We start from the raw sequence: 22585 nt of genomic DNA on the forward strand, positions 1-22585 counted from the left end.
GGGTACAATCAGTTTTTTCGCCCTTTGTGTGCCATTCTGGGAGGGCCCTGGTGTGATGTAGCTGTGAGCCCACAGAGTGTTGAATCCAGTTGGGAAAAGAGAAAGTCAAGCAGTGTTTTGCTGGTATTAAGGTTCTAGGAAGCTAAGACTGGGTCAGGGTGTGCAGGACCCGGGACAGCTCACACTGCAAACTCCCTAGGAAGATCAGTGTTGTTGATCTGAGTACTTAAATAGCAACACAGGCCTGTTAAGTCCCTTTGCTGAGAGCTACTTAGAGTTTAAAGACAGAGCTCTGGCTTGGAACCTGGTACATGGGTATTGCTGGCTGAGCCCCTCTGCCTTCTCTGCTTGGAACATGGGAGCAAGGGGCATCCAGAGAAGCAATGGAACTGTAGCTTTTCTTGAGGAAGGAGGGAAAGCACCAGCTTGGGGAAAAAACAAAAAACCGTTGTGTAAGGTGTTCAGAAACAATGTTTTAAGACCAGTATAATTTGGATTGTATGATCCTTGGTAGGAGCAACTTAATCAAACTTGTATGCTATCTGATAGGATATGTATTCAATTTGTCCCTGAAGAAGAGCCTTATGATTGAAAAATGCTTTGGACCTGAATGCATTGTTTCTGTTGCACCTTTGAGCTCTCCTGCTTCTCTTGTTCCTGTCTTTCTGGTCTCAGCAACAAAGGTTCTCATTCTTTGCATGACCCATGGGATGCTTTTTCAGATTGCACCGTTGCGTAAGGTGTTCAGGGTTTCTGAGGTAGACTTCTACTGCCCTATATCCAAAAAGGCAATATCTACAGCAGAGTCACTGGGAGCTGACATTAGGCTTATTTTGATGGCTTTAAGACTGTTCTTTCAGATGTTACCCATTTTTAGACACTTTGATGCGTGCTGATTTCTCAAAGTGTGTAGAAATCTGTCTTTTGGAGACAAAGTGATGTGAAATTGGCACACCTGTAACCACTCAAATGTGTCATTGTCAAGTATCTTAAGATGAGGTGATGCCTGGATGAAGCAGTTCTTAACAGTTTCCTTGTGCCTCTTTCTTTAGATACACTGATGGCATAAAACAGATGTTGGATCGCTATCATGCATTAATAGGAACACTGAATGAAGCAGAGACCCAGCTTCTGGATGAACAGATACAAGACCTTTGGCGAGTTTTCAGATCTGGTTACAAGAGGCTCAACTGGAACTCATTAGGTAGTACATTTTCCCTTGTAAAACAACTTTAAGGCAATAATTATCAGTTAAAATTTGCTAGAACTTGACATCTTTTTCCTTTTGTCATTCCATCCTATAAAGAGAACAACCTAACACTTGGGTTTTATCTGAGATATATAGTAATTATTCTTTTTTCTTTTCTTTTTAAATATAACAGAGGAAAAAAAGAAGTACCATCAGCTGCCATTAACAGTAAAAACATTCCATCAATCCTGAGTTAAACATATAAATGAATAAAGGCTGTCTCTGTGTCCAAATAGGTATCTAAGTAAGGTTCATGGGTATAAGCAGTACCTTGTTGTATAGAAAATAAAGAAACAATAACACATTTTTAGTTCTTCTTAAAAAAGAACGGGTATAGTGGCCCGCCTGATGCTATTGGACTCCCAGCTCTCCTCAGTCCCAGCCATCTTGGCCAGTGGTCTGGGATGATGGGAGTAGAAGTCCATAGAATCATAGAATGGTAGAGTTGGAAGGGACCCAAGGGTCATCTAGTACAACTCCCTGCAATGCAGGACTCTCAGCTAAAGCATCCGTGACAGATGGCCATCCAGCCTCTGCTTAGAAACCTCCAAGGAAGGAGAGTCCACAGCCTTCCAAGGGAGACTGTTTCATTGTCGAACAGCTCTTACTGTCAGAAAGTTTTTCCGAATGTTTAGTCAGAATCTCCTTACTTGTAATTTGTAGCTGTCCCTCCGAAGAACTATTTATACTGGTGCCAACTTTGCTATATCTTAGAGCAGAGCTTTCCAAACTGTGTGTCGCAACATGTTAGTGTGTCAGCTGCAGTATGTAGGTGTGTCGTGCGAATGCTCCCCGTACTCCTCCCAGGGCTGGAAAGGAGTTAGTTAACCTCCAGTTTGCTAGTAAAACTGAATTACTGCACTGTGAAATGAAGCATGTCTAAAAAGTGTGTCACCAACATGAAAAGTTTGGAAAGCTCTGTCTTAATGTAGGTCTCAGAATGGTTTTGTTCACTCCAGCATTTGAGATATTATGTGTGTGTTTTTCAATCCTTGCTTCGATTAGTTTCAGTCAAATGTATTGGATTGCTATCACTGATACAATATTTTGGATTTTTCTGCTGTTTTTTGTTGACATCCTTGAGGACTTGCTAATGGAAAGCCATGAGAGACATATTTTGAATGCAGTGCATACATAAGGCTCCTGAAAACACACTTGCTTAGGCAAGCATTCTCCTGGACTGAACTTCTGATTCTATTGTTCAACCTGTCTTTTAAATGTTGTATCACATAATTTAACTAAGGATGTTTTAATGCCCAATGGATATGGTATCATGTATTTTAATTATGTATTGATTTTATAGTTGTAAACAGCTTAGAAGCCATGTTGGCATATAAGCAGTATAAGGTAAAGGTACCCCTGCCCGTACGGGCCAGTCGTGTCCGACTCTAGGGTTGTGCGCCCATCTCACTTAAGAGGCCGGGGGCCAGCGCTGTCCGGAGACACTTCCGGGTCACGTGGCCAGCGTGACAAAGCTGCTCTGGCGAGCCAGCACCAGCGCCGCACACGGAAACGCCGTTTACCTTCGCGCTATAAAGCGGTACCTATTTATCTACTTGCACTTAGGGGTGCTTTCGAACTGCTAGGTGGGCAGGAGCTGGGACCGAAAGATGGGAGCTCACCCCGCCGCGGGGATTTGAACCGCCGACCATACGATCAGCAAGTCCTAGGCACTGAGGTTTTACCCACAGCGCCACCCGCGTCCTTTATAAGCAGTATATAAACTAATAAATAATACATACATACCTGCATACTGGGTGTGGACTAAAGACACAATAATGATCTGGACTCCCTTTTGTTTCAAAGGTATTGGTGACTACATTGTGCGATGTACCCAGTCCATTGGGAAGTTTGAGTCACTTGTCCATCAAATTCACAAGAATGCTGAAGACATGTCTAATAAGCTTTTGTTAATAGAATCCACCAATTTGTTCAAAAGCCCAGCTTCCAAATTTGAAGATTATCTTCCTGGTAAGCCTGTCTGTTTTTGCTGATTCTAGGCCTTGTACAGTCATTGGTGTGGTGCAGAGAGTATAGGTTTCAGGTAGATAAATTCAGTCTCCATGTAGGAACAGTATTTACGTAATAAGGTGTGAAATGTGATTTGATGTGATTTGTTTCTGCTGCTTGATAATGGATTTAAAGTAAAAACAAAAGTCTGCAGTGCACTCTGTATGCTACCATGTACACACCTTTTCTTTGTGAAGAAAATGGCTTGAAGCAGTCCTTGAAGGCCATGTTCACATGAACATGAAGCAAACAGTGTTTCCTGCTTCTCTAGGGGCTATTCAGGAAATTGTTCCAAATATTGTTTTTTAAAAACAATATTTAAGATTTATTTATATATTACTTATTTCTGAAATCTCTAAGCAGTGCACATTAAAATTATAAAAGCATACAATGGTTCAGTGTTCCAACTAGTTGTGTTTTCCTTCAAGACATTCTATTCTACTCTCCCTACCCTTTTCTTTCTTTCTCCCACCCCTCTCCAACTGGTACTGTGGCTACTGAACATGTTCAGTCTTCATTGGACTGTTTCAGAGGGAGTTGGCCTTAGGTGTGGGTTTTTTCTACTTCTGCAAACTTTGGAGTCCCTCTTAGTTTGCTAATATCTCCCTCTTGTTTCTCTGTAGTCCCATTTCAGCTATACATTTCAGGTGTGTATATAATATGCTGCTGTTTCCATTTCTTCATTGATTTTGGGATATCCCATTGCTTCCTTGTCATTGCTTTTTATTGTGCGTGTTGCCATTCTCTTTGCACTAGGTAAAGGCCCCCTAGGAAAGAATTGAGAGGCACAGACTCCTTGTAGTATTTGCATGCACAAGTAGTACTGGTGTTAACGCTGTTTGTTTTTGAAAAGGAGATTGTGCACCCCTTTCTTCCTCCTACATTGAACAGCCCAGGTTTAAACACTGTTATGTGTGTTTTTTTTAGTTATGTGAAGTTACTGTCCTCTTAAACATTGCTTAAGGTTGTTTGATTATCCATGTGCTTGAGGACAAGTTATGAAGAAACCTTGAAAATGAAAGCTGGTATTCCAGTGGCTCCTCTAGATATTCTTTTACTCACACATTGTGTTAACGGGCACCTAAGAAAGTCTAAAGAGTTAGTCCTGGTACTGAAGCTGTAACTTGCATGAATTCCAAATAACTCTTCATGTGGAGTGAATTTTTCAAGGAGAATCCCAGCATATTATCTTGTACATTTGTTAGCAACTGACAAATCTTAATTTTGCTACCCACCTTGGCAGGGGCGAAAGAATACTTTGAATACATTAAGCATGAAAGATCCAGGGATGTTGAACACATGGTACACAAGTACGTTTCCATTGGCCCCCTGCTAACCAAAATGGAGGGGCTTATTGTGAACACAAACACTGGCAGGGCCTCCAGACTGGTTCATTATTACGCCTTTTGGGAAAAGAAAGTTTACCAGAGCTTGACGACCCTGGTTCTCAAGTAAGTCTGTCTGAATATATTTCTCCCTCTTCTGTCTAGTTGTTTGCTCTCTGAGTGCAACTTTCATTCATCTTTCCCTGGTTGGTGTGCAGGAGACACCCAGTGAAGAGTAGGCTAGCATCACCCACCACTTAGGCAAAGCTTCTTCATATGACACAGCTTTGCCGACTAGGCTCAACTCCTGAATCCCTGCCCCAGTTCCTTTGCCTAGGTCAGATCTCCTGCTATTTCCCTGTTTTATCTTTCCTAGATAATTATCTCCTTTGGTTAGCTGAGTCAAATTCTGCTCTTTACCGCATGCCAATTGGGAAAGGAATATTGTGCGGTTCTTATGCATGTTCTTTCCAAGGAGTCCTCAGGGACACTCCTGCAGTTTGCCATAGGATGTTCCTCATGTTCATTTTTATCAGGACTGCTTGGAAGGGGCTTTGCCCTTCACACTCCTTTTGTTCTTCTACACACGTCATACTCTGGGGCTGACTCAGCTCCTGTTGGAACTGTGCCAGGGGCTTTTGAACTGAGCATAGTCTACAAAGCTGTGTCACGAGATGCTTCTTGGCTTAGGTGGTGGGGAATATTAACCCGCTCTTTACTGGACACACCATGCACATTTCCTGGAAGGAACATCAATGATAAGTGCCAATGTTCTGTTTCTCTTTGCAGAAATTTGCAGTCTTTCAATGCCGCTGTGATGGGGAATACCCCTCTCTTTCAAGCAGAAACAATTTTATCGGCTCCTGAAATCATCCTCCAGCCAAATGCTCCTGAAATTGAAAAAATGTGTGTACAGTGCATTCGAGATTGTGTGGAAGTTACTAAAGTGAGTATTCTGTGTCAATTTGCAATGAGGTCTAGGTGAATTTCCTTTTCTTTGATTTATGTAACAAGACAGTAGAATACCATGCTACCTACAATGATTTAGGGGCATTAAAATTAAATATGCATGGTTCAATTAGGTATATTTCATCAAGATACAGATTTACAGATCAGAAGAAGTCAGTGAAATGATGTAGCCTGATTTTTGTGTGATGTATAATCCAGCCTCCTAGTTAAAAATATAAGTGTTTTAGTAGTGGGATCCTCAGTCTGTTACTTGTGCAACCTGCCCCTTTAAGAGAAAATAATCTTCCTGGCTACACTTCTATTCATTAGGCCAATAATAAGTTTGAGTATGAACTGGTGAGGGAAGGATCACTCATAAGTGTTCAGCAAATGAATGATCCACTGTTCAAATCAATGCTTTGAAATACTGCATTAAGGCTGGCTCCATTGGAGCAGGACATCATCAAGGGATTGATAGAAATGGAGTCAAGTGACCTGGAAGGAGGAGAAATCATGAGGAGGGACCAGGAGGATCAACAAAGTTATATGATCTCATAACGGTGACAAAGAAAAAGGAGCATGAGGGAGGGGGAAGAGGAGCACAGGACAGTAGTTTGATAAGAGAGGTGTTGGCAAGAGAGTGGAAAGGAAGGAGTAGAAATTCAGGAGTGGCTATGCAAACCCTGAAGGGTAAGGAAAACAGAATGGGATGTACAGTGATGCCTTGGGTTAAGTACTTAATTCGTTCCAGACGTCCGTTCTTAACCTGAAACTGTTCTTAACCTGAAGCTCTACTTTAGCTAATGGGGCCTCCTGCTGCTGCCGCTGCGCTGCCGGAGCATGATTTCTGTTCTCATCCTGAAGCAAAGTTCTTAACCCGAGGGACTATTTCTGGGGTAGCGGAGTCTGTAACCTGAAGCCTATGTAACCTGAAGCATATGTAACCTGAGGTACCACTGTATTGAGAGAGCAGGAAGGGCCTTGAGTTATGGGCGTCTAGCAAAGACCTCTGTCTTCTCATATTGCTATGCTGGCATCACTGATGCAAATGCAACTGATCTCCATGATAGCACCCCCTCCCCTTGCTGATGCAAAACCTGATACCCAATAAGGTCTTTTGTCTTCAATGCAGCATTTTGTTCGCTGGATGCATGGCACCTGCATTGATTGTCCACCACAGCAAACTGGTGACGACGAGCCCATCATCTTTAGCTTCTTTAGCGATATCTCCCAGAACCCTTTAATCATTGAGCAGGCCATCCTCATCTCTCAGAACATGCACAAGCTTCTGGGCTCCCTGACAAAATACCTGAACCGGTGGAAGAGGTACCGCCCTCTGTGGAAGTTAGACAAGGCCATTGTTATGGAAAAGTTTGCTGCCAAAAAGCCAGCCTGTGTCGTCTTTGATGACAAGTTGCAGTTCTACCTGAAGGTAGCCCAAGAAGTGATGCAGCAGCCCATGGTTAAAGACGAGCAGTGCATTCGCCTCCAGCTCGAGCCTTTGGCTTCTACGGTGCAAGAAACTGCTAAAGGCTGGATGGCTTCACTCGGGAAACTGCTCAACGAATCAGCCAAAGAGGCACTTTACGAACTCCAAGAACATATTGAAGTAAGAAACTATTTGACTGGCAATGAATCATTTTTATCAGGGGTAGTTAAGCAGTGGTCATCCAGAGGTTCTTGGACGCCCACTTCCCATCAGCCACGACCACCGTGGCCAGTGCTCAGGGATGGCGGGAGCCACACCTGAAAGGCCAAAGGCTGTAAAATGCCCTTATCAGTGCTACTGCCCAGTTAAGTCTGCAGAATATGGTCGGGTGGATGGGGGAATGGATACAGAAGGATGTAGCGAAGCTTCGATAATTTTCTATAATTTGTTGGCGTGTTAAGTCCACTCTTCTTTCATTTGGGCAAGGGGGAGTAGTTGAAGGGGATAGTTTGTTCTTCTGAAAGTTTGCTTTAAATTGTACCATGGCTCCACAGGCAAGCAGTTCCTTCTCTTGTTAACCCTTTCCGTCTCCCTAAAACATTTCTATGTTCTTTCTTCAAAAGTTCCCATATTTTATTAGTCTCTGTCATCTTTGTACCATCTCTCAGATACTCCAAAAGTGTTCACACTTTTTCTGACTGTGCAGCACATTCCCCAATGCCTTTTTTCAGTAAAATAACATAAGGGAAAAATAGTGAATCCAAGGCCATAGAAGAGGAAAGACAGCACGTGCTCTCTCTTCAATCCATACCAAAAATACTGTATCCAAAAATATCCACAGCTAGAATTGAAGCTCTGGGGCCAGCAGGAGGCTGGAGGACATGTGGGAAAGTGGCTCACCACCTTACCACTGCATCTAAACACTGCCCCAGGGACTGTATGGCCTCTCCTGATTCAGGTGTTATGAAGAAAAAAAGCTATGTGTTATCAGCATACTGATGGTACCTCAGCCTGAATCTCCTGATGACTGCTTCCAGTGGCTTCAGATAGATACTAAATAGCATTGGGAATAAGATAAGTAGCTGCCAATGCTACTGTCTGGACTTAGTCCCAAATGTAGGACCGGAACCACCCAAAAATAGTGCCCCAAATTCTCATTCCCTGGAGCTGGTCCAGGAGGATGCCATGGTATCGAGAGCTGACGAGATCAAGAAACAGGAGCAAGGTTGCAATCCCCGTTTCACCCTTTGCAGAGGTCATTCCACTGGGATTGATGTAGCCCTGATTGAAGCTGGCTTGATTTCTCAACCATGGGGGTGCATAAATTGTTGCAATCCACTGCCTGCCACTTATATAACAAACAAATATTTGTTATACTCATTATTTTTGCAGCCCCAAGCTACTTCATTTTCATATTCTTGCATAATATAGTTTGCTGCAAGATCCTGAGGATCTATAATTGTATTTTTCATGAACAAATCATCGCTTAGTTAATGATACTGATGAATTACTGAAAGTATTTTCAGCTAAATGTTTCTTTCTTTCTTTCTTTTTTAATGAACCATTCTCCCCAGAGATTATCGCATAACCTTAAGACAACTCCCAGTACCCTGGAGGATCTCAAATTCGTCTTGGGCACAATTGCCGAGATCAAAGATATGTCTCTAGAAGTGGAACTTAAATACTTGGATATTCGTGAGCGATACCGTACCCTTGAAATGTATAATATTCCTGTAAGTGAAATGCTGCAGCATTTGTGATAAGTGCTGCAGAATCTCAAGATAAGCTTGCTCTGTAGTTTCCATTTGTTGAACTGGGAGGATGGGACTTTTTTGAAAGTCTCATGTCCCCAGACCTAATGAGTCACAGACAATCAGGGAATTGTTGATGGACCAGCTATGGATCATACCCTGGACCTCAGAGTTTGGCAAATCTGGGATCATTCTTAGACAGGCTTCCTCAAATTCAGCCCTCTAGATGTTTTGAGACTACAATTTCCATCATCCCTGACCACTGGTCCTGCTAGCTAGGGATCATGGGAGTTGTAGGCCGAGTTTGAGGAAGCCTGTTCTTAGGGAATCTGCGCTGATTTATATGACAGTAAATTATTACGGGAATGGGCTCAGTGGTGAAGTGCCAGCTTTGCATGCAGAAAGTAGCAGGTTCAGTCACTGGCATCTCTGGTTTAAAGAGGGAGATGATCAAGACCCTTTTCTCCTGGAATGTTGCTGCTAGTCATAGTAGGCAGTGCGAGATGGGATGGACAAATAATCTGATTAGTATTGGTGCACATGAACAAAATGGGCAAGGTGATGAATTGCAGGGTCACAGTGTAGACCCCACAGGGCAGGCATGTGTAATGGCCTGCTTTTCTACTTGCATGTGCAATGACTTGGGAGTGTGAAGACATAGCCAGGGAGAGAAGGGTTAAACAGCCCCTTTCTGTCTGCCTCACTTATGTTCTGCTCATATTTGCAGCCTTCAAATTTGTAACGTCTAGTAGTTTAGTCTACAACTTTAACTCATGAGCTACTTCAATTAGGATTTGCTTGACTTGGTTCTAGGTCATGTGATTCTTTCCCAACTCAGCTATTCCAGGCTAAGGTGCAACAAGAATGTTGATGGAACAGTGCTAGAGCCACCTCAGTAAACAAAGCTGGTACTGCATGTTAGAAGTGCAACAGCAAAGATCATTCAGTTAGTAACTTAAAGATTCATTCTATTAGTGTTAAAGACCTGAACTAAGGCTCAAACTAAGAAAGACAAAATCTCTTTGTTCATTTCTCCTTAAATTAGACACTGCTTTTGCTAAGTAAAGTGTTATAAAAGGTTTTGGTTTTTCTGGCATCCAACTGTGTTGTTTAAGTGACTTTGCAGTGCAGTGGATCTGAGAAATCTAGCATGGCAAAAGGAATCAAAATGCAGGGAGCTCTTGAAAGTAGGATGGCAGAATACAGATTGGTTTGTGTGTTCTGTAATACCAACATGGATTGGCTTGTTGGAAATTTAGAGGGCTGTTGCAGATAGAGACCTTGAGGATAAGTGAGTTGGTAGAGCACGAGACTCTTAATCTCAGGGTTGTGGGTTTTCACACTGGGTGAAATCTTCCCGCATTGCAGGGGGTTGCACTAGATGACCCTCATGGTCCCTTCTCTGATTCTAAGAGGGCAGGTTGTTGCTAGCAGTTCTCCTAGAAGAACCATTCATTTGTATGAAGTGTCAGAGTAACAGAATGTCTTGTGAGTGACTCCCCAGGTATCCTGCTGGGCTGCACGCTAGCAGATTTAGACATGATCTGGAGCCTCAGACACACTTTTAAAAATTGAAATATTATTTTGCTTTAGACAACAGAAGAAGAACGGCAGTTGGTGGAAAAGATGAAGCTAATGTGGGATACACTTTTTAATGATGCAGCAGCAGTTGATCACAGCCTTGGAAGCATCAAAAAGACATTTACTGAGGTACTGTTCCTTTAACGTATATTGTGGAATCGGATGAATGCATTTGGATGAGGAGCTAAACTAATTTGGTTCATATTCCCTCTAGATCACAAGGGAGCAGATTGCAAACTACAGTAAGGAAATTGATGATTTTTACCAGAGGTTTATCACTGAAGGACCAGGTTCTGTTGGTGAGAATCTTGACAGAGGTAAGAATGTGTGTGAGTTAGTACTCCTCTTATCAGGCAGCTGGAATAAACAATGGATAATGTTGCAGTGGCCTGGAATTCTTCAGACCTTCTTATACGAGAATATAAACACCACAGGTTTCTGGCCACGCTTACAAATCAATGGTGGTTGTTCTTTGTATCTCTCTGGGGGCTGTGAAGAAGTTCAAGCAGGGGAAGGAGGATTTATAAGGCATAAATCCTCGCAATGCCCCCCATTGGGGCCTGGGGGGATGACTGTATCCTGCAGTGCCATGTAATCCTGTGTCTGCCAACTTCAGTGGCAGAATGGGAGTGACCTGTGAGTGTGTCCCTGCCATGGATGAAGCCTCTGTTACTGGCATGATTTGTGGAGGGTTTCTCCTTAATCTGGATAATTGGCTTTAATCAAGAGGCACTCCTGGACTAACATATGCTAATGGGCTGCAATCAGTCAGCTACCAAAAGACTGACGGTATTTGAATGTTTTTCTGAAGCTTGAAAATCTCTACAACAGCTGGGAAAGGAAGGGGGAGGGCAAGGTGCTCTGTGCTTTCTTATGTGTTTTCAAATGCTTTCTCTACGTCTAAAATCATTAAAGCCGCTTGTTTTTAATTTCTCGCTTGTAAATATTCTACTATATTCTAATATATCAATTATATTTCTAATATTGTCCTTCATCTGTCTTCTTGGAAAAAAATCTGGCCTGATCATAATGGATTACCTCTTTTAATACCATTTTCAACCTATTTGTTAATATATCTGCAAAAGGTTTATAATTGTAAAAATATAGGTCGATAATTTTCTAACTGCTTAGGATCTCTGTCTTATTTAGGAATCAAAGTTATATAAGCATTCTTCCAAGACCAAAATCCAGAGGATGTAACGGTGGAACTAAGTGAAAAAATAATGGAAGAATTTGCTAACCTGATTGAACTGGAAGAAGAAATTATTAGCACAGCAGTGAACAAAATTCCCCACATAAATCTAGATATGCTAAAGGGGAAAAAACTGCTGGGTGACCACTTGGTGTTTTTTAATTCAAAGAGAATTAAGGACAGAGTAATACAGATGCACCACTAGGAAAATTTCCAGATCAATGAGCAAAAAATAATACAGTGGTACCTCGGGATACACTTCAGGTTACAGATGCTTCAGGTTACAGACTCTGCTAACCCAGAAATATTGCCTCGGGTTAAGAACTTTGCTTCAGGATGAGAACAGAAATCGCGCAGCAGCAGCGGGGGCCCCCATTAGCTAAAGTGGTGCTTCAGGTTAAGAACAGTTTCAGGTTAAGAACGGACCTCCGGAACGAATTAAGTATGTAACCAGAGGTACCACTGTAATTCTGAAAGAAATCCCGGAGATGGCTAAAAAAAAGAGTAAATTATAAATATTTGACAGGTGCATTGAGATACAAGAAAATCCCTTTTTGTTGAGAATCTTTTACATATAAAGGAAGAAAACAAAGGTATCAGGACCCTACTGAAGCAGACAAATTTTGGAGAAAATATGGGAAAGAATAAGCAGGAGAAAGAATGTTCGCTTTGGAAGCCAGATAGGAAGAAGAAGAATAACCAACAGAGGTTGAGATGAGAGATAAATAAAGAACAAGATGACATTGAAAATGTTAACTTGGAATGTAAATGCTTAATAATAAAACTAAAAGGAATAAGATTGAATGTGGTAAAAAAGTAAAATTGGATATAATTTGTTTCTAGGAAGCACACATTGTGGAATTAAGAACAGGGCAAAATTTCCCAATGAGATGGAGATTAAATGATAATTTATTAAATGATCAAGGAATATTAGAAAAGGGGGGAAATACAAAAGGATTATTTTGAAATTAGTTTTAATCAGGAGACAATTCTAAAGGTATTATGGGATGCGAGTAATGTGAAAATGCAAGGTTTTTTTTTAATTCAGTAAGGTGCATACCAAAAAAAGAAGAGAGTTGAAAAAGCAGGAAATTTTACAAGAAATAAAAAGAAAAGAAAAAGAATAAATTCTCCTTGAAAAGAGATAGTGAAATGGGATACTAAAATATTGTAAACAGTTTTCAGTTATAATAAATCAAGAAGTAGAGTGGAAACTTAAATATTTAAAACAGAAACAATTTGAAAAAGCTAACAAACCAGGGAAATTATTAGCATGGCAAATAAAGGAAAGAGAAGAAAAATCCTGTATAAATAAAATTAATATAGGAAGGTAGATTTGTGGAAAACCCTAAAAAATAAGGGATCAATTTATGAGTTTCTATACATAATTATATTGAGCTAAACAGGGCATTATAGATAAAATGCAAAAATATCTAGAGGATAGTGGAATATCTAAAATACCAAAAGATAAAATGTTAATCCTGAATGGACTGGTGACAATGATGGAGATCTGGAAAGCTCTGTTCTGTCCGGTTGAAACTAGGGACTGTGAATTTCAGTTTCTATTTTTCCAGTCTTAAATTCAGTTCCTGACATTTCCACAGCAATTTGCAAATTTTAGTTAAAATTATCTTCCTTAAAATTTATCAACATTTTAGTGCAATTTTATCCTAATACCGTATTTTTCACCCTATAGGACGCACTTTCCCCCCGCCAAAAATGAAGGGGAAATCTGGGTGCGTCCTATGGGGCGAATGCAGGCTTTCGCTGAAGCCTGGAGAGCGAGAGGGGTCGGTGCGCACCGACCCCTCTTGCTCTCCAGGCTTCAGGAAGCTATCCCCCCAGCCGCGCAAGGTCCCAGAGCGATGCCAAAGGTGCGCGCACCTTCGCCATCGCTCTACGACCTGTTGGGGGGCTGGGATCGGGGCAAGCTCCGGCTTCCCCCGCCCCCAGCCGCGCAAGGTCCCATAGCGATGCCGAAGGTGCGCACACCTTTGGCATCGCTCTCCGACCCGTTCGCGGGGCTGGGGTCGGGGGAAGGTCCGGCTTCCCCCACCCCCAGCCCCGCAAGCTCCGCGAGCCACTCTGGCTCCCATTCTGGGGGCTGGGTTCGGGGGAAGCTCGGGCTTCTCCCGCCCCAGCCCCGCGCCTGGGGGGGGGAAATAATTCCCCCCCCTTTATTCCCCCCCCCAAATCTAGGTGCGTCCTATGGGCCGGTGCGTCCTATAGGGCGAAAAATACGGTACATTTATTTGAGAATAATTTTTGTTAGCAATTTCAGCTAACATTCTTGAATGTTATTTTAACTAATATATATATATATATATATATGCTTACGCACATGTTATGCTAAATTTGTACATATTGCCCATGTGGAAAAGTGCATTGCAGAATTCTGAAAATGTGAGTTTCAAGGAAAATGTGAGTTTCGGTTTGCATATTCCTTTTGGAAATTGTGCATTAGGTAAGTATGTCTTTAAGTGTGAACTGAATAAAAATTATCCTAAGTCTCTGTTGGGACTCACTATGGTCTCAGGTGAACTTAGAGGGCACTGTAGAATAAAACACCCAGAGCTTGCTTGCATCTGTCCATTGGAAGAGAACGACAGTAATGGGGACCAATCTTTCTCATAGGGAAACTTGTTTCCCGTTACTGATCTTTTCATTGAGAATCTGCTGGTAGATTTCCTGGGAAAGTGTTCTGGGCCAGAATTTGTTTTGTACAAGAAGCAAAAAGCACAGTTATATCTGACCTGAGCTTCTGTTGTGGATCAGATCTTGTAGAGATTTCACCTATGGGGATGTCTATAGCCAAGAGTGCTACATATGGTGACTACTACTCATCCCTTGATGCCATATATTCTCTATTGCCATCTGCAGGATTAGAGCTCATGGTAGTTTTTGAAAAAGAACTGGAGAAGCATGAGAAAAATCGTCAGGAACTGGCAAATGCTGAAAAACTATTTGACCTTCCAATCACAATGTACCCTGATTTAATGAAAATCCAGAAGGAGATGAAGGGCCTGAGGCAGATCTATGATATTTACAAGTTGCAGCGAGTAAGTGGTTTTTTTTAAATAAGTGTGTGTGTGTGTGTGTGTGTGTGTGTGTGTGTGTGTATACCGTAGATTCTGGTGTATAAGATTACTTTTTAACCCCGGAAAAGAGGTTAAAAAGTTGGGGGTCGTCTTATACACCGGGTATGGAGCCCGCCCACTGCTGCTTCAGAAGCTGCCGCAGCAGCAGCAATGGGCGGCGGACTCCGCTCTGTGCCAGGTGGCTTTCTCTTGGTGCAGAGCCCGCCCACTGCTGCTTCGGAAGCAGGAGCAGCGGGCGGCGGGCTCCGCGCCAGGAGGAAGCTGCCCAGCGATGCTAAGTCGGCTTTGCTGGGCGGCTTCCGCCCAGCATATAGCTGCCCAGTGTATCAGGTGACTGGGTTTATAAGATGAACCCCCAAATTGACCGCTGCCAATTTGGGGGATCTAATATGCCCAGTCGCCTAATACGCCGGAATCTGCGGTATATATATATATATATAGAGAGAGAGAGAGAGTTCTCATAGCTGAGGGCTTTGTCTGAATCACAGAAGGTTCATGCTTCAAATCTCATACCAGGTCAGTGGTGCCGAGTTGTGCCCAACATTGGGGGGCCCTGTTGCACATGCATGGCCAGGTCAACTCAGCTCACCATCCCCCTCCCACTACCAGCTGCCTTACCTTTGTGAAAGGGACACGAGGGGCAAAGATGCTTCACCCTGCATGTCCTTGGCAGAGATTGCCAGCGCGCTTTCTGGGGAGGCGCTCTAGTGTTCATCAAAGGGACACACAGGGGGAAGATGCTTTGCACTGCTGCATCCCTGGGGAACCGCAAAAGGACACAATATCTTGGTCCTGGTGTGTCCTTTTGAGGATTGTAACAAAACTTTGCCCCCCTTCTTGAAAGTATGGGGGGCTGGCCCCCATGTCCCCGCATAGATGGCACACCTGCATGAAATTGCAGTGTATGGCCTATTTTGGTCCAACCATCTGTAAGCAGAGGCTTGGTCCATTGGGTAGAGAAAGTCAAATGGAATTATCTACTATCTGTACATTAAGCTTTAAAAATAAGAGTGCTTTCTAGGCTGGTAGGGGAGAACAGTACCTTTTAAGGTTGTGTCTACACTGTATTTTGAACAAGTTTTGCATTATATGTAGCTGCAGTTCCCTCAGTTCATCAGAGATTGGCTTCCAAAGCAACTTATAACAGTTGGTGTGTGCACGGTAGTCACTTCTGTCCTTTGATAGTTGGTAATATAATCCAGGTTCCAGGTTTTTCTCTCCAGAGGGAAAGTTCAGGAGAAACAGTGGGTGAACGTGGAGGCTAGTTGGTGACAGCTAGTATACACAACATCTAGACTTCTGTCTAGAGATAGATGTATCAGTCTGTTTCTGGTTTATCAATCTCTCATGTACAGGCAGCTTTCCAGGTCATCATGCAGGATGGTGGAGTGCACATAAGCCCGCTCCACCCTGTTACGGCACTGCCCCACCTTGCCCCCTTTTACCGCTACTACTAGGTTGCCACGATGTGCGCATGCATAGTCATGCATCAATTACATGTATGTTCCTCTACTTCATTCATAATTCTGTCCCATCCCATTTGCACATTTGTCTCTGCTGTCTGTACAAGAGACAGAGAGAGAAGGGTGTACATCTTCTATAAATTGGTTCAGATCTAATTATTTTTATCCATTAAATCAGGCATAGGCAAACTCCGGCCCTCCAGATGTTTGGGACCACAATTCCCATCATCCCTAGCTAACAGAACCAGTGGTCAGGGATGATGGGAATTGTAGTCCCAAACATCTGGAGGGCCGGAGTTTGCCTATGCCTGCATTAAACCATGTGAATGAGCCATGTGGCCATGCAATTCCTCCCCTCTTCTCCCTTATATTGTGTTCCTTAATTCAAAACTTCCAAGGTTTCTTAAAGTACAATTTTCAGTAGAACCAGGAAATTAGTTTGAGCAATCCATGCTAACCAGGACATCAAACTGGTTTGATTCTGGTTTTATACTCTGGTTTGTAGGACCATGGCAACTCCAGTGTTCCATTTCAGATGTCACAGGAAACATTAGACATACAGTGATATCTCTGGTTAAGAACTTAATTTGTTCCGGAGATCTGTTCTTAACCTGAAACCGTTCTTAACCTGAGGTACTACTTTAACTAATGGGGCCTCCCACTGCCGCCGCCACACAATTTCCATTCTCAACCTGAGGTAAAGTTCTTAACCCGAGGTACTACTTCCAGGTTAACAGAGTCAGTAACCTGAAGAGTTTGTAACCCGAGGTACCACTGTATTGAATTGAGGTGGATTGCAGAAGGGGAAAGGAAACGAAGTGGGAACAGGCAGGCAGGCAGCTCATTCCTAGTCTGATATAGGTTTCTTAGACTGAGTTTGTTATGACTTAGCCAGACCTCTGCTTCCTTCTCAGTGCCTGGAAGCTATGTCTAGTTTTTGAAAAATAGACCTGCCCCACCTATTTTTCTTTTTATGGATTCAAGAACTGGCAGAGGAGGAGGAAAGGACTAGAAGTCTCCACCATTTCTCTGGCCATCAGACTTGATAGTTAGTTAAATAATAATAATAATTAATGATGTAAAACTGTTGTGAATTTACACCATCAAGAGCAACAAATGTGTTTGCAATATTTCTCCTTTTTCACTTTTTGGCTTGACAGATTTCCCTCCTCAGCTAATTAGAATTTACCAAGGGAATTATTATTATCATCCATGTGTCTCTTGTAAATTCCTTGTTGAGGTGAATAAGGGAACATTTGCTTTAAATATCTACTTAGCCTAGGCCTGGCATTCTTAATCTTTTCTTCATAAAAATAAAATAAAATAAAAATCTCTGTCTAACCAGCAAGATACTGTTACAAAAGCCTGGTACCTGCCCCTCTCTCTGCCAAGCAGTGGCAAGAGTTCATGGGGCTACAGGCAAACACAAAGTGTCTGTGTCCCTTTGGAAACTGCCGTGCTTTAAGAAATATGGTTTATTCACCTATTTACACCTTCAGTCTGCATGGAGGGGGTCCAGATCTTACAGCATAGTCATTCCAAGAGGCAGCAGCATAAGCTGCCTGCAGCCAGCCCACTTCTAAGATTGATCTCAGCCCTTCCTCCTCCTCCTCCTTCCCAGAAACCCCTTGCCCTCCCCCAGAGCAGTTACCTTGGCAAACTTCCAAATCCCTAGTCTGTGGTCACACCTGGGGCAAGAAGTTATCTTTTCTTGTTAACAACCCTCAGTGGCTCTCTGTTGTTCCCTTAACTGCCCTAGCTTGGCCAGGCTACCCAAGAATTCCTTTGCAGCTTATATTTCTCCCTTCATACCACAAAAAACCAAAATCCTAGCATTTATTAATTTTACCCACATCTATAACAATATGTTTCTTATAAGTTATTTTCTGTTCCCAGGCTGCTAAAGAAGAATGGTCTCAGACTCTGTGGGTGAACCTCAATGTGCAGGTGCTGCAGGATGGTATTGAAGGGTATCTAAAAAACCTTCGCAAATTGCCAAAACATGTCCGAAGTGTGCCTGTCGCATATCATCTGGAAATGAAGATGAAGGCATTTAAGGACTCCATTCCTTTGCTGCTGGATTTGAAAAATGAAGCATTGAGAGAGAGGTTTGATTTCAATTCATTCATATACGGTTGCATGTTAAAGCCAAACATTTCAGTAATTTGAATCTACACCTGATACATTTCACGCCTGTTTCTTACTCTGTGGTGATCATGGGCAAAGCTGTCAAAACAGGCAAGTTTTTCTAATTTTGTCTCTGCTGTTCTGGCCAATGCATTTGATGATATTAGAAATTCATGTGGGCATAGAAGTATCCTTGCTGCAAAATTCCCATGCTAAGCAGCTACTGAGACTTAATGAACTTTGGTATCATTCCACTTTAGTTCTCTTCTTTTGTAATAAAATTCCTTGCTGTTTTAAATGTCCTCTACAGTGGTCCCTTGGTTGTTGAACTTAATCTGTTCCGGGAGTCCGTTCAACTCCCGGAACGGTTCAAAAACCAAGGCGCACTTCCGATTGGCAGCAGGAGCTTTTTGCACTCAATTGGAAGCCATGGAAGCTGTGTTGGACATTTGGCTTCCAAAAAACGTTCGCAAAACGGAACACTCCCTTTCGGGTTTGCAGCATTTGGGAGCCAAAACGTCCATGTACCAAGGCATTTGACAACCAAGTTATGACTGTATATGGACTTTTTTTTTGAGGGGGAAGCCTCCAAATGTACACACCACTCTTGCATTTGCATCGCAGTGGCAAGTATGGGTATGGGACCAGGTGTTCCCCAGGGTGTAATGTGCAGTTTTCTCCTAAAGCAACGTATCTTGAACCAAAGCACCTTACTGTTGATCTGTTAACACTTTTCAGGCACTGGAAAGAATTGATGCGTCGAACAAATACATTTTTTGATATGGCAACAGAAACATTCACTCTGGAGAATATGTTTGCCATGGAGCTGCACAAACACATTGATGTTATCAATGAGATAGTTAGTTCTGCTGTGAAGGAACTTGGCATTGAGAAGGTAAAGTTCCCCTTTGCTATTCCTCTTTCTTTAGGGCTCTTACAGCAATATCTACAGCAAACGATTAGAAACTTTGAATTTATTTTTTTGTCTTCTCATAGGGTGTAAAGGAAATAGTAGAAACCTGGGAGCACATGAAATTTACTGTGCAAAGGTACTTCAAAGGCACTCAGGAACGGGGCTTCATTTTGGGAGCTGTAGATGACATAATCCAGATCCTGGATGACAATGCAGTCAACCTCCAGAGTATTTCGGGGAGCAGATTTGTAGGACCTTTCCTGTCTCTGGTTCACAGCTGGGAAAAAACTCTCTCCTTGATTGGTGAAGTGATTGAGGTAGGGAAGTAAAACAGAGTCTACTTCATGAGTGGTTTTGTAGTCTCTTTTATTTACCTGTTATCGTGTGCCCGGGCAATGAAACCCACTGCCCCTTTATCTTAAGTAACAAATACAGAAGGACTCGGACAAGCATCTGGGGTTCAAATTAGGCCACAACTTTATTGATTACAAATGTAAGTGTTTGGCATAGCATTGGGCACATCTGCTATGTCTAGCCCACCTGCTGGAGAAATCTGGGGGTGGTGGCCAAACCTGATAAAGGGTGTCCCATGACATACATCAAAGACCTGACAAGTTTGCCACACTGGGGATTGCTGTGGCCCTCAGCCCCCACCTGGGCAGAAAGACAGAAGTACCTCCCTCAGGTTCCTTTTAATGTGATATCCCGCTGCCATGGAATGGTAGGGATGCCGCCTGCGTTTCCCCCTCTGGCAAGGAGAAAGGATCATATCCAATGCCATAACTGCCAAAATTGTGATGCTTGCTATGAGGAAGACAAAAAACCCCAGATAGGCTCAATTAGCCTAAGGGCAAAATTCCTCTCTGGCCCCCAATATGGCAACTGAAGTGATCCATAGCAAGGTCAAGCAAATACCAAAACAAGGGAGGGAGGGAGGGAGGGAGATTTGGAAGGTGACTGCAGTGCCGGACAAGGCAACTGGCCACTTTATACGCCCAGCTCTGCGCCCCCCTCCCTCGAAGCAGCCCCCACTGGCCTGCTTGTGATTGGCCAAATTGAGGCAGGCAAATTACAAATTTCCTCAGCCGATGGGAGAGGCAGCTGTGTCTCCCAACAGCCATGGGGGTCTAGCACAGGAAAGAGGAGGATGGTGGTGGGCCCTGCTGTGCCACAACTGCTGTCCAACTCACAGGCAAGTGAACAGAGATTTTCCCTTTTTAAAAAATGCAATATTTGACTTCCCTAGGTCTGGATGATAGTTCAGCGAAAATGGATGTATCTGGAGAGTATATTTATTGGTGGAGATATACGATCTCAACTGCCAGAGGAAGCTAAAAAATTTGACAACATTGACAGGATATTTAAAAGGGCAAGTATCTGACTTGTGGGTTAATGGGAGCATTGAAGTACAGCAAATTATTATTATTATTAATAATAATAATAATAATTTATACCCCGCCCATCTGGCTGAGTTTCCCCAGTCACTCTGGGCGGCTCCCAATCAAGTATTAAAAACAAATAGTGTTAAATGTTAAAAACTTCCCTGAACAGGTACTGTATACCTGGTTTGAATGCATCTTATATGCACAAACACACCTGTAATCCAAGGTGTTAGCTGTCAGTAGCTTCTCATCTTCTTTATTTATTCTTACCTGCAGATAATGTCAGAAACGGTCAAAGACCCAATAATAAAGAGATGTTGTGAAGCTCCAAATCGTCTTTCAGACCTACAGAATATAAGTGACGGCCTGGAGAAGTGTCAGAAGAGCTTGAATGATTACTTGGATTCCAAGAGAAATGCTTTCCCCAGGTTCTTCTTCATATCAGATGACGAACTGCTTAGCATTCTGGGCAGCAGTGACCCACTGTGTGTTCAGGAGCACATGATCAAGGTGGATAATGGGCTGATCCAAGAAACCATTAAAGGGCCCTTTCACATTCTCCCTTTCTGTTGCAGCGAGTGGTATATACAGTTGGATTATGAGGCAGAAGGCAGGGGCAATATGGGTGCTTCCCACTGGTATCCAAGGGAGCAGGAAAATAATCCAGAATTTCCAGGCCTGTCCTGCTTCTGACAAAGATTCTGATATTTATAGAAAATGCTCTTTCACATGATATAATGTTAATCTATGGAGTTCCTTGCCCTAAGTTGCAGTGGTGGCTACTGGCTAGGTTGCTTCAAAATGGGATTAGACTAATATATGGAGGATAAGCCTATCAATTGTTGTTAGCTGTAACAGCTGACAGAACCACCATGTTCAGAGGCAATTTGCTATTCAGTGCGAGTTGCTGGGGAGCAAAGGGAGGAGAGGGTTGTTGCTTTCATGTTCTGCTGGTGGACTTCTGATTATTATTAAATTATAACCATTGAAAAAAATTTAAATACTGGTTTTGCTTTTAAGCAGAAATACAAAAGCAGTTGATTGGCCACTGTAGGTACCTGGACGTACAACTAGATGGGAATTTGGTTTGAGCCAGCTTTCCTTTAGTTCATTTAAGAGAGTTTTAACTAACTGTATATTTTGTCCAGACACAGAACTAGATCACAGGTGTATTTCACATTTCCAAAATGGTTAGATATCTGATGACTTAATAACTGTCAGTATTATTCTTGGTCACAGGGCAAAGGAGCAGGCAGGAAAGGCTAGCCCATCTTCTTGTTCTAGTAAGGAAACTCCTGGCACATTGAGGGCATCCTCAGAATGAATCAAACTTGCTGTTCTTGTTTTCCACCAGAGGATGGATCAACCCTTTTCCTGCCTGGCCTCCTGCCCTGAATATCAGAGTGGAACTACATGTAAAATTCAACTTTCAGTTCCTAATATTTATTTACTAAAGTGTGGCTTATGTATTTCTGTAAATTGGGAGTTCTGTACTTTCTTAATGGGTATTTCTAGGGCCATAAACTTGCATCTACTAACCAGGGATAAGGCCTTGAATCATCTTTGAATCTGAAGCAAATCTTTAATCAGGAGAATATACTTGAATTTCATACTGGTGATGCCGTTCTCCTGTGTGAGTAGTGTCATTGCTTCAGTGTTATCTCCTCCTGGTATGTTTCAGATGTATGACAATGTAGCCGCTCTGAGGTTTCATGAAGATGACAGTGGCATGAAGATAGCTACTGCTATGATTTCTGCTGAAGGCGAAGTGATGGAGTTTCGAAAGGCTATCCCAGCTGAAGGTAGAGTGGAGAACTGGATGACTGCTGTACTTGTTGAAATGAGGAGGACCAACAGACTTCTTACTAAAGAAGCCATTTTTCGGTACTGTGAGGACAGAAGCAGGTGAGGTAATCTAATGCAACACATTTGGTTGGCAGCAGGGTGAGCTGAATGAGTCTTGTCAGAAAAGAAGGCAGGGTATAAATAAATTAACAACAACAACAGTGTTGTGTAAGATAGTATTTCCATGGCATCTCTTTATGCCAGGCTTCCTCCACCTGGCACCCTCATGATGTTTTTGGATTGTAATTCTCATCATAGCCAGGGATCAGGGA

At 42.6% G+C, this 22585-nt stretch overlaps 1 protein-coding gene across 2 annotated transcripts in view; it reads left to right on the forward strand.

Annotated features, from left to right (window-relative positions):
* Window positions 1-22585, forward strand: part of DNAH10 (dynein axonemal heavy chain 10) — a 123301-nt gene that overhangs the window by 26386 nt on the left and 74330 nt on the right. For both annotated transcript variants that reach the window (XM_083476578.1, XM_083476579.1), the window contains 15 exons: window positions 1053-1204; window positions 3056-3220; window positions 4503-4710; window positions 5374-5530; window positions 6665-7141; window positions 8536-8694; window positions 10306-10422; window positions 10508-10610; window positions 14366-14544; window positions 17943-18154; window positions 18912-19068; window positions 19170-19403; window positions 20333-20455; window positions 20745-20978; window positions 22150-22373. In XM_083476578.1, the coding sequence (XP_083332704.1) occupies window positions 1053-1204; window positions 3056-3220; window positions 4503-4710; window positions 5374-5530; window positions 6665-7141; window positions 8536-8694; window positions 10306-10422; window positions 10508-10610; window positions 14366-14544; window positions 17943-18154; window positions 18912-19068; window positions 19170-19403; window positions 20333-20455; window positions 20745-20978; window positions 22150-22373 (2901 nt within the window). The remainder of the gene's footprint in view (window positions 1-1052; window positions 1205-3055; window positions 3221-4502; window positions 4711-5373; window positions 5531-6664; window positions 7142-8535; window positions 8695-10305; window positions 10423-10507; window positions 10611-14365; window positions 14545-17942; window positions 18155-18911; window positions 19069-19169; window positions 19404-20332; window positions 20456-20744; window positions 20979-22149; window positions 22374-22585) is intronic.

The sequence above is a fragment of the Podarcis liolepis genome (assembly GCF_965112155.1).
Source record: "Podarcis liolepis genome assembly, chromosome: 15".
NCBI lineage: Eukaryota > Metazoa > Chordata > Lepidosauria > Squamata > Lacertidae > Podarcis > Podarcis liolepis.